A 13,142-nucleotide genomic window follows, 5' to 3' on the forward strand; every position below is an offset into this window, starting at 1 on the left:
GAACTTATTCTTAGAAATACACACTTTTTTAATAATATTATACCTGTCCCAAAGTTTTTTGTTATTCACGTTACCATTCATCAAAAATCACCTTAACATAATGACACATACATAATCAACAAGAAACTGTTACATTCAGAAAAAACTTCCCACGACCTGAGCGAGGAGAAGAACACTCTTTCCCTTCATTATTTTAACGTTTACATGCTTGGAAACAGCATGCAGCTCTGTACTAGCTAACATGAATGAGCAATTGTCAAAATTATTTAAAAATATCTCTTCTGTTAATGTCATTCTTATTTATATTTATATATTTTCAATTATGAACAGAAAAATCTCATTAGAATAACTAATGGCACAGTGGAATGCCTCTTGTATCACTGGTCCAGAGCAAAAGGTAATGCCACACTATGGACAATATACCAGAAATACTGCACATTTAAACTACCAGATGATTGTGTTTATCCAAAGCTGAAGTCCAGTGCTTTAAACGCTGTGATACATTGACTCCAGTCACGATCAGAGTCAATAATTGTACATCTATGAGCTTTGGTCTTTAAAATGAAGTAACTACCATATATTTAGCTAAATTAACAGAGAAAAAAAATGACTTTACCTAATTTGTATTTGTTTACCAGCTCCTCACTTCTGTTGTTTTTAAGTTTGCTCTTCACAGTCCTTTACCGTATGTTCACAACGTACTCATCGTTAATGTACAAATAAATAATTGATCTAAGTGCAGTGATCTTACCGTAGTTGTTGCTGGGAGTGGTGTATTTTGTGCTGGACTTTCTGATGATGTTCTCGTGGATCTGGTACCATTCATTCTCATTGTTACACCTGCAAACCACAAGCATAACAAGCATCACATTAATATTACCAGAGCAAAACATAGTACCCACATAGCCTATATTTTCCTTAACCTCCAAATGTATCAATTTAAATTCATATGTGCCATTTTTGACATCATAATCATCATCAAATCATCCTCAACATCATTATCATCATCTTTATCGTCAATGTCATGTCATATGTATATTCATAATATGAATATATGTTCACTATTTTGGCAATTTCTCACATTTGAATCAAGGAATAATGATAATTCTTGTAATTATTATACATTTCATACAAAATACAAACACAATTTACATTGCACCAATCTCTGTGCTTCAAATGTTCCAGCTTAGATGATAAAAACTATCTCGTACAGACGATCAAACAAACCAGCCGCTTTCTCCTCAACAACACAGCCTTTTCCTCCGGCAGACTGGCAGCTCACGGCCTTGTGCTGAAGCAATGTGTGCGACTATAAAACACAAGTTCATCTGAGGAAGCGCGCACACACACACACACACACGCACGCGCACACGCACACGCACACGCACACAGCTCGCACGGACAGTTACGTCACATCGCCACAGGGAGTGCTGTGGGGCTCCTGCAGGCTGCTCTTCAGAAGTCCAGACCACAGGGAGTCCCAGCTCAGTCTCTCTCAGTCTCTGTAGTAGTATGTGTGGGAAAGTGGTGCTGAGGCATATTGTCTGCTGTGAATGCGGCTGTATTGTCTGCTTTGTTTGTCTTTTTAGAGAATATCCTGTTGATGATGGCATTTGTGGATGAGTAGTGGTAGTAGTAGTAGTAGTTGTATTTATACACCAAAGCAAAGTACAACTAATCCTTTACACATGTACAACAATTTCTACTCTATTGGGTGTATAATGTTTCCTATTATCAAATGGATACGCAGTTTGTCTAAGCACTGCTCATATGACAAGATAAATGATCACATACACATTGCATGTCTATACATAGTGTGCAACAAAATTCCCCCTTGTGTGGACATTAAATCATCTTATCTTATCATTACGATGGAAGTACACATGCGTTTGCGGTTACGTGATACAGCCAGGACTTCCCCATAGCGGCCATTTTAAAAGGGGCACGCGATATATAAAAACCAGCACGACTGCATCCTTTTCTACGGCAAAATGAGCTACGAATACTTTGATTCTTTAGACGAGAACGGCAAACTAAGGTACATGACAAAGCTATCATTCCTTGGTCAGTCAACAGAGCAATGTCCTAACAGAACAATGACCTAACAGAGCAATGTCCTAACAGAACAATGACCTAACAGAGAAATGTCCTAACAGAACAATGACCTAACAGAGAAATGTCCTAACAGATTAAGCAGGTTTTTGGCATTTTGGCTTCATATTTCCTGGATTTTGTATGTAGTAGACGTGCTGTTGTTGTGCCCCTTTTAAAATGGCGGACTCGGTTGCCACTGCACAAGTTCCCGGATGTGCGAACGCATGTATTACTCACGTGTAGACTTTGAGGACAAAATCCTTCTCTTCCTTGAGCTCGGCGATGGTCTGCAGTACGTCGCTCATGGCCAGGACGGCACAACCGTACGGCCGTCGGTACTGCACGTGAGGAGGGCCCTTCTTACTGTCGTTCAGCAACATGCGACCTGAAACCAGAGGGGGGGGAATCAGTAGCAAACTACACTGAAATGAACATAAGGTAGTTGTTTGCAGTCAGGAGTATCTGTTGTAAGTTAGGTCTATTGAACAGTCGAGTTAGCTCCTCCCTTCAGACAGGTATAATGCAGTGATCCACCAGTTCACTCTTAAAGGACAACTATTCTGCATTATTTGTATTATTATTGACCTTTAAACAGGCTCTTGAGTACCTCTGCTTTGGCATTTCATGTTTTAGAACTCAAGATAAAGTGATTTCTTAAAGCGCACAGGACATTCTCTGAGTTAGGAGTTTCCCGCGACAGGAAGAGCTCCATCTACTCACCGCAGAGGGGATTTCAAACGGGAGATAAACAAACCTAGCTCGCTAACATAGGCAGTTGCAATGAACGCTCAGAACGAGTCTGGCGATGATTTAAGGACTTCAAAAAGAGGAGAACATCGTGCAGCTTTACCTATGCGGTCAAAAAATCTGGAAAAATTGTATTTTTGTGAGGCTCAGATGGAAGAGGACTTACTAAACAGGATGAATCAAAGTGTGAATGACGCTAAATGCAACTCCAGGTATGTTTTTAATGAGGGAACAATGTTATAAGCTCAAAAAAAGTAAATTTTGCGTATTAATTGTCATTCAAGTGTCTAAAAAAAGGCTGTATTTGATCAGGGTATAAAAGTAAATACATTATGTCATTCTTTTCTTACCTGTGCGTATCACCTGTGCCACAATGTACAAGTCCCTCTTCATGTCTTTGTTACTCAGATCCTAAAACACGACAATGACAACGTTATTGGTAAAGAAGACAATTTTCATATTTCAAAATACTTTAATAGGGCACTCTTAAATTGGGCAATCACTTTAAAATGAAACATGGAATAAATAAAGGCATTTTGTTCATTCATTCTGTACATTGTCTTGTTTCTCGTTACCGTGAAGAGCGCGCACAGACGGTCCACTTTCTCTGGGTTCTTCGGTCCTCCATTTTTGTTGAGTCTCACCATAAACTTCTCACTGTGAAACGACAGCAACGAGGAAGAACAGTAAGTAACAGAACGGACATTGTGCTTATAAAATGTCATAGTTTTACTCGTATGACGCCGTGCTGATATTGATTTCCTGCAACGTTTCAGATCTCATCAGTTATTTGTAATTCAGAAAAAAAAGAGTCATTTGTGAAGTAACATAGTGTCTCTGTTATTACTACTGCTACTACAACTACTGCACAATTAGAACAGTAACTAAGCCTATACAATGACAATGACTACTACTACTACAACTACTACTACTACAACCACTACTACTGCTATTGCTACTACTACACCATCAAATTTGCAGCAATTACAATTAGAAACACTTTTTAGAGACAAAAACATTTACAAGAGTGCTAAAGGAAATCTAAAAAGTGTCAGCTCAAAAAATAAAAAATGGCTTTAGAGAGAAAAAGTTTCACATTAAATTGTAAAAGCGTGTTTAAAAAGTATAATTTATTGCTACCAGCAAAATTTAATGGAGCCACTTTACATATATTTTCAATTGTTTTCCTCAAATTCACTGAATAATTTAACTAAAAATGGCTTCAGGGAGAAAAAGTGAAAGTAAAGGACAAAAGCGTTTTTTTTGTTCGTTTTTTTAAAATTAAGGTTCATTTTCTACAAGTGCCACACATTTGGGGCCGACAGGATTTTTAATGAAGCCACTTTCTTCTGATTGATCCATTTATGTCTGTGTTTTATATTGTTTTAATCACTGCAAACCAATTTACCCACGTTTACAAATAGAGACACCTAACCTTCTTTACTATGTTTATTATTATACTTTATCATCGTTACTCTACAAGGTGTTCAGAGCGGCAGTGTTTCACTCAAAGTATAATGTAATGTGGGGGCCAAAATGTAAAACTAGTCAGGAATGGGATCATTTACCACAGAATATACGGGAACAAGTGCTTATAGCTTCAACAGGCAACTAAAAATGTATCTTTATAAACACATGTACAAACCGACATGAAATATAATGTGTGAACTTGCATTAACTCACATTGGTTTGTGCCTGTAATGAATATGTGAAAGTAACACATGTGCTTAAACTGTACTGACATGGAGTTAGTTTGGGTGTAAGTTTTGGTGTATTTGTGTAAAGAAGCAACGTTACTATAAGTTATGAACATTGACTTTGACTGACTAATTATGAATTATTTTATTTGAAAGGTTCTTATTTATTTATTTAGTTATTTATTTTCCCGAAAGCAAAGCATAGAAGTGTAAAAGAAAGCCAAAACATGAAATTTTCTAATACTGCACCAGCTTGCAACAGATGATAATCTTAATTAAAGCCACATTCCATATATTTGCAAAAGCTTTCATGATTTGAAGCTAAAATTATGTAAATGAAATACTTCTGCAGAAATATAACAAAAAAACAAACTATAAAAACAAACACAAACTCGTTCATATTTGAATGCTGCCACTAGACACGGCACCTTGCATGGCAGACAGGAGTTTTAATGAAGCCACTTTCCATGTATTTGCAAAAGCTTCCCTTGATTTGACTCTCAGATTCCATAAACAGACTTGATCCGAGTGAAAATACAGCTCTAGTGTCGGCACATTTCTGCAAACAGGAGCCGGCGAGAGCAGCAAATCCTCACAATCAATGTCGGGATATTTAAACAGGCTATTTACCCGCGTACGCAGGAGATATGAGGGGTTAGCAAACACACAACACTGGCAAAATATGTATTCTACCAATCGGCATCTGTGAGTTTTCAGGGTGTTTTTGGAAAGCATTATGGGAATATGAGAGGTTGCAGAGTCAAGGTTTAGGTCAGGATCCTAAATGTAGCTGGTCGGCGTGAAAAACGTTAAAATACTGGTCAATTTCTCCAAACGAATATTACACTGTGCCATTTCCATATAATATAAATGCTAGCTAAGTACTACTTAAACTACCCATGAATGTACCACTAAATATCCCGACGGGAATGGTCACAATTGCAGTTATTTGGTCCTAAATTGAGATGATTTTAGACCAGATGTGGACTTGCGGCGGACTTGCAAATGGGATTTCCCCAGTGCGCCGATGGGTAAGTGGGCCATTGTGGGCCGAGCTGTTGTTACGCTGTAGAGGAGGCGAGCAGCACCGCAGGGCACCGTCGGCCCCCCTGCGGTGTCGGGTTGTGTCGGCCCTAACCAGAGACAAGTGGAGGACGGGATTGGGCTGAATTTATGTGGCCTTGAGCGGGAGCGCCCTGTCCCAAAGAGACGAGAGGTGACAGTGATACAGAACAGTGACCACTCCCTGAGAGGACAGAGCAGGTGGAGACCAGAAGTAAGTCAATTCCGTAATAGCAAGTAAATGATTAAGTAAAACAAGCTGTAGCCAACACTACATATTTATTGTCATTTAAAAATGATTAATATTAGACCCGCTATTTAAGTGAATATGAAAAGATCACATCACTTAACAGAATTATTGCCTTTATGCAATGCAAGATTTTTTTCCTTCGATTGCATTCAAATAATTTGACGCATTGATTCATTTGGCCCCTCCCCCTGTGTGTTTGTGCGCATCATGGCGACAGCGTTGCCGGGTGTGTGTGAGCGTCCTCCTACACTACAGTACAGACCCCCTCCTCGTTCTCCTGTATGAACAGAGTCGTTCTGCGTCACTCAAAGCAACATGGAGCAGACCGGCCTCTGTTAAAGGCTTTCATTTCATTTTATTCATTAATACAGGGAAAACCCAATGAGAAAAGTCTCTTTTTCATGTGCATTCTGTTAAAACAAAACACAAAATAAACCACAAACACAGGATTCTAAAACACAAATACTGTGAGACTCTCATTTATAGGCAGCAGCACTTTGTAGCACCTTTTATGGTTAAGGACTTAAGTTTATTTCAACAATGTGTAGGTTAAATAAAAACCTAAAAATAATTCTACTAAATGAGTCAAGTTGGCTACTGTATAAAATATTATTTACAGCCTAGCTCACATCACAAAATATGATTAGTCACGATTCATTTCTATTAATGAGGGTCTGTTTTTATCGCAGTTAATCATGATTAATTTTAGTCAGATTTGCACTTAATTCGTTATTTTTAATTGATCCCCGCCCCTAAATAGAATGCATTTATAAACACATTTTATGAAATTCCCACTCCTAAATCCTATGAGGAGTGTTTCTTGGATGACAGTTTTAAAGATTATTTTTTGTTAGTGTTTCATTAATTGGCATTTAACTTCCACTAACTTTTATGTAAGAAACAAGAAAGTACAAAGTATGTCAGTTACTCCTTTTTAATGGCTTGATAAATTCAGGATGAAGTTTTTTGAAGGAGCTGGAGGCAAAAACATCTCTTCTTTTAATTACTGCTTCAACACCTGTGTGCCACAGGGACAATGTCTAAGCCTCCAACTCTAAAACAACTTTTATTATTTTGGGGTTATTACGTAAGAAAGTTTCTACATACAACTTATTCTCACAACCAAAGTGAGTACTAATGAAGTTCAGTGCTGAACAGCATGAATATTAGACTCTCTAGAGTTCACTATTTGTAATGCAAATATTTACATCATTGGGGATAAAGAGTTTATTTATGCTTTTATTAAAGAACTACTGGAGCCTGTGTGGGTCACTTGTTACCAATACCATTAGATTTTTTGTGCTGAAAAAACTCATTTTGGAATTTGTATTTACCACAGTTCAGATATACTGGAACTTGAAGTGGGCACATTATGCTATATATAGCGCTAACTCATATGAATAATAAATGATACGTCACCATCTGCACAACTTTGCATAGAAACAAACATGTATTATTATATGAAATCATGCAAAGCCACAAGATCCTCCTTTTGCTTGAGTTCCCATAACATGCTGATGTACTGTGGATGCATCATGCATGAGTTCCATTGATCACGTGCACATCACCAGACTGAGATGCAAAAACACGACTGAATATATGGCCCCACTTCCACATGAGTGCCCTCCACCGCCCGAGTGTACTGAACACATCTGCAGGGCCACTAACATGCAAACACTGGAAATGTGAGATCATTGGAAAGTATATGGCCAAACTCTGCTGAGGTCAACAGCCTGGACCTACTTCTGTCTAGAATACATATGTCATTGTTTCTTGTGATTTGATATGTCTAAAAATCTTCAACGTGCTTATTGTTACTGAAGGTTTGGCTTAGAGTTTAGATCGGGGCCAAAAAAACACGCTTTCTCGCCACTTTTTTTGACTTAAGAGTTCAACATTTTGTCTAAACTCTAGTTTAGCTTCTCAAACAGTCAGCAGAGGGCAGCAGAGCAGTATCGATACCCACATTTTACAGAGTCGGTATCAATACATTGATACTTTGATACTGGTAGTCCCATCTCTACCGCAGCCCTCTGCAAACTTCTTTCCAATATAAATGGTCAGTTCCACGTTGTCTGGTCAGTCTGTGACCACAGCAGCACCGCAGAGCTCTGCTCCTCATGTGAGCTCTTCTTCAAGAACACATCTCCAACATAAAAGGCTCGACTAAACAAGAAACTACAGATTATCAGATTTTTCAGAATATATGTCACTTCTCTGCCCCTCAACACAGTGTAATGCATTGATATAATAATAATTCAGTTTAGAGGCGCGTGCAAGAGCGTGGATGAACATGAAACAGCTGATGCTAACATGAGCATTGGATATCACATCCCTATATATTTGAAAAACTGAAAACTGAAAACTTATCAACAACAGGATGTAATCAAGAGTTTATAGAGAACATTTATGTGCAGTAAAAGCGAGATGATAATTAGAGGAAGCATAAATTCTTGATTAATTGCTTTTGTGGCTAGGCACAAAGCATATAATCTGATCTTGTAGTGGCTGAGTTTACATGAAGATAACACCATGGAGAGGTGATAATTACAGTGCGTCACTAATTAATCACTCATTTTCAGCTTCTATTACAGTGGTGTTGTAGTGAAGAGATCATCATCGTTGTTTTCCCAAGGCCAGAACTATGAACACAATGATTTTCTATTTATATCAAAAAGTGAATTTATCTGGTTTGGTGTCATTTGTATTTAGTTTATGCAGTGAAGCAGTTTAAAGGCACGTCATCACGCGCGACCTTTTAAAACCATGTTATAAAGTCGCTCCTCATCAAAGAGTTGCATTTTACTCCAATCATGCATGCTTCATTAATCTTGTTCACGAGGTCGTCCATGAACCGTCACTGGAACCATTCTGAGCATTTCCATGACTAATGTTGCTAAATGGCTGCATGTGCATGTGGCTGTCAGCAGAGGGCGCTGTAAATCTAAATTCAAACTTCTCAATTGGAAGTTGGCCTGAGTGATGAATCAAGTAGTTTAATGAAGCGCGGAGACAAGATCAACACGTTTAATGTCTCTTTACACACCGCACGCTTAGATCGGCTCAAATGACCCAACCTGTCCAGAGCTCGTGCACTGTCCGAACTGACCCGAACACAGAATATACTCTCCAGAGAATGGGACGACCCTTCCTCTTCAGGGTCATCCCGCCCTTGAAATACTGTCTGTGCCCGACTGCCCGATACAGCTTCATGTGAACAGGGCCAATCCTCACGCACGTATCAGACTGATTTAAACATGTTAGAATAAAAAACAACAGCCAAAGCGTATCCAGGCTACTAAAACACAACTGAGTTTATCTATTGTGTTCATCTAGTCTATCTAAGCGCCTGAAACACAATTGATTCTTCCATTTTAAAGTGAAATCAAGACGCATGGGTCGTTGCAATCACTTTCATTTCGATTTATATATGTAATAAAAAGTCTGCTGTTGCTGCGTGGAGCGTCTCCCCCTCCTTCTCTGTCCCATGTCTCGGTCAAACCCACTGATTATTGGCTCATGTTTGAGTAAATTTCATTCATGAGTCCCTTTGTATGGGCCCTTTTCTGTGTTTCGAGGGTTCACATGCTGCAGGTGGGATTTATACAGCAGAGATGATGCGGTGGCGAGCGCATGGAGGGGTTTATAAATCAGGAGTTCAGGAGTCTTGAGTGGCGTACACCTCTAGTGTTAGGAACACGCACTCGCTCAGCTAAATTCCTACAAAATCCTTTATAAATGAGGCCCCTCAGTATGTAAGAGGAGGACGGGGTTGAACAGTTGTGACATTGTCATAATCTATAGGGACATTTCTAACATCATCAGTGGAAATAAGCGTCGTCTTCTATAACCTGGCACAATGATTATTATTTCCTTTTGGACAATGTTTAGGGTACACTGTCTCTGTAGAAAGAAAAAACATACATCATCGTGGAAAAAAACAAATGCCAATGTGACAGAATGGAATATTCCTTCAAAGTCGCCGAACAAATCCAGGCTTAAGCTGAAATCCTAGGCTCCCTCTCCATCTTAAGCCTCAGGTTGTTAAGAAACGACACGAAAGTTGTGCTTTGTGTGCACTCGCGGTGAAACTAGGAAGGCCAGATCAATGGAGCGACCAAACTGCTGGGAATGAGCTGAAGATGGCCATCAGTCGTGCCGAGAGAGGAGCCAACGCCAGCACAGACTAAGAATGTTTTCAATTCTTTCTTATCTTACTAGGCCGGCTGGAAGATGCTCGCTGTTTAATGCAAAGTATGACTCTGCCAAGTTTCACGTAAAGCTGCAACCGAACCCTAAACAATAATAATATGATACATCCTTTAAATCTCGCTTCGTGGCATTTTGACAGAACCACTCTAGCACTTACAGCTCCTTTTCTTTCAAATAACAAATGTCGTGGATACAGTCGATCCAGGCCTGTCTCCGTCCTCTCTCCTTTGGTTGGACACTGGAGCGTCTCAGGGGAGGACGCTGTTAGCTTATGCTGAGTCAGAGCGCTGAAACCATAGCACCAAGGTCAACTGTGTTACTGAGAATATATGGGCTTTACTGTGGTACAGACCGGCGCAAAGCAGCTGCAGAGACGACAGGCAGAATGTATGCAGAGTATCTGAGCCAAGTACTAGTGACAATAGTCTTCATGTGTGAAAAGCACACTCACGATTAATTCCCAAAATGTACAAAACTAACTCACTCCTAGTCTTCTTCTTTCTGCTGTATTCCCAATTTAAAAGATTTTCGACGAATACAAATTTTGACACCATCGGCAAATTAATCTATCACTAAAGAACGACTAAAGGAAAAACTAGTCCTTTTTTGCCCTTAATATTGCTATATTTGATTATTATGGATGATTGTGACGCGATTGCCAATACATGTCTTACTGTTGTGACCATAATTGTGACCCGATGTAATTTTGTTATTTGCCAATCCCAATAATAATATCATATAGTTAATTTTACAATTTAACTTTTAGATTTAAAAAAAAAGTGATGCATTTATCTGGATATAAATGTTTTATATAATGCACCGAAGCAGAGACAGATGAGCACTCAGACTGGGGCAGAGCAGAAGAAAAGTATTGATGCCAAATATTGGCCTCATTTTCAATATTGGACCGATATCTGGTGAAACCCTTCGATATGAAGTGTAGTTGAGAAGGCCAACAGCTGCAGGGATAAAGGCTTTTTCAGTCTATTGATCCTACATCTGAGCATGATGAAGCTCCTGCCAGAGGGCGGGGCCTTGGACTGTGTAGTGCAGTGAGTGGATCATTGCACTGAGTCCGCTTTCACAAGCGTCGTGTAGAGGATTTTTCAGGTTCAACAAATTGAACCAACAAAGAAAAGAAAATGTTAAAACCGATTCCACAAAATGACCCTTTACTCTAAAAAGTCAATGACAAAATCAAGCCTATGTCAATGTTCATTCCTCTACCGTCTACCTGTATTGAATTAAAGGCAGACGAGAAATAAATAAACTGCATACGAACAATGTGTTGGCCCCCTCAAGATGCTGGAGTGGAAATGGTCCACGCCTCTGCAAACCGCCTGATTTAAACGTTCACCCATCACAATTCCTTTAAAAGTCTTCATGTCAAGAGATGTCAAGGCAATTGTTCTGTAGTCATTCATTTCTTTAAGTGGGTGCTTTGGAGAGTGACCCGTGAGTGAAGCACTCTGATGAACCATGTGACTGGATAAACACTGGCTGCTGCTTCATTACGGGTCACATTCAACTACATTCTTGTAACATTCCAGTAAATCTGGACCTAAACTCAGACTGGATAAGGACTGGACCAGGACTAGAACAGGCCCAAACCTCAGGACCAAACTGGGCTCAAACCAGGACCAAACCAGGACAACTGTGACCACGCCCTAAAGGTGTATGGGCAATATCAGTCAATATTCAACAAATCTGCTTTTATAAAATACTTTAAAAGGCTAAATTAAAAGTCAGGTACAGGCTCTTTAAATCTAAGTTTTAAAGCCACATACTCTTGTGTGGCTTGTTTTTCCTATTCACTAAAACAACTGAGGTAAAGTAAATGCACGTAATGCCTCAGTTAATGTATCCTGCATTTTTCTTCTTTAATTTTGCATATGCGCAATATTATTATCCCCCTAAACATTATGAATAAAATAATCATTCCCCTCTTAATGAACTGCATAGCTTCACATAAGCAGTTTGCCAGTCTCATCAGTAACATTAGCGTTCCGTGCTATGCTAACTGTTATGAATGCTAATGTATAATTGATGGCATTCGTTAAGCGGTGTAACACTAGGGGGTCATGTTTTATTCACTGCACTTGTTTTCAGCCAATTCCAGCAATTTGTTATGAAAGGGAAATCTAAAATGGCAAAGATGGGAAAATATATATAAACTGGAAGGTTGAGTGGCGTAAACTGCAATAAACTGTAAGTAAATTATTTCACAACAATTAGGACACGATAATCACTACGTCGACATATCGTTCAGTAACTGTAATAGTAACTGTTTAAATTTGTATTTTTGTTTGTTGTGGCTCATCTTTTTTTTTGAAATATATTGTATATAATGAAAAGGGTTTAATTTCAAGAATATCCTGATATCTTTTATTGCAACATAGTATGTATATACAGTATGTATATAATACAGATATACTATGTTTGATTTAGTATAATATATTACACTGTCAAAATGTGTTATCGCAACAGGCTTGACAAAAATCAAGGTCGAAATTTAAAATTCAAGGCCTGATCAGACTTACAAGTTGATACAAGTTAATCCGAAGTGAGAAAAAGCTTTTCCCCCACTCCATAAGTCTTAAATTGTTTGGTTTTCTATTTACTTTTGGTACATTTTATGCAACAAGTCTTTGTTATGCAGTTTGGGAAACACTTTTTCACTTATTCAACTCAACTTGATCCGGTGTACTACTGTTACCTACATCATAAAGTAAACAAGCTGTGACACATATACTCCACCTACTGTGCATAACCTTTTACAATAACATGCATGTCAGTACTATTGTGAATGCACTGAAAAAACACTGCCAAGATGGTAATCTGCACAATAATTAGGGGTAAGAAAAATAACGAAACAATCAATATTTGTTACCACTTTACCCGATATAGGTGTCCAAACGTACCTGATAGTTTTGGCCTCTCTGCAGTCGTACAGACAGAAAAAGATGTCTGTGTCCTCCCCGATACTGTTGTAGGTGAAGCTCTTCAGGTTGACCAGTAGGTGGTGTGGTATAGGAACACGGCACGGCTCTCCATGTCTCTGCTTCGAGTTATCATTCTGA

At 38.8% G+C, this 13,142-nt stretch overlaps 1 protein-coding gene across 5 annotated transcripts in view; it reads right to left on the reverse strand.

Moving 5' to 3' along the window:
* dock3 (dedicator of cytokinesis 3) overlaps positions 1-13,142 on the reverse strand; it is a 189,485-nt gene that overhangs the window by 37,283 nt on the left and 139,060 nt on the right. For all 5 annotated transcript variants that reach the window (XM_072451775.1, XM_072451774.1, XM_072451777.1 and 2 more), the window contains exons 9-13: positions 12,984-13,138; positions 3,417-3,498; positions 3,192-3,252; positions 2,332-2,479; positions 752-840 (exon numbers count right to left, since the gene is read on the reverse strand). In XM_072451775.1, coding sequence (XP_072307876.1) covers positions 752-840; positions 2,332-2,479; positions 3,192-3,252; positions 3,417-3,498; positions 12,984-13,138 — 535 coding nt within the window. The remainder of the gene's footprint in view (positions 1-751; positions 841-2,331; positions 2,480-3,191; positions 3,253-3,416; positions 3,499-12,983; positions 13,139-13,142) is intronic.

Source organism: Eucyclogobius newberryi, unplaced genomic scaffold, assembly GCF_026437365.1.
Source record: "Eucyclogobius newberryi isolate DKJ021-1_F unplaced genomic scaffold, fEucNew1.0.hap1 SCAF_19, whole genome shotgun sequence".
In the NCBI taxonomy this organism is placed as follows: domain Eukaryota; kingdom Metazoa; phylum Chordata; class Actinopteri; order Gobiiformes; family Gobiidae; genus Eucyclogobius; species Eucyclogobius newberryi.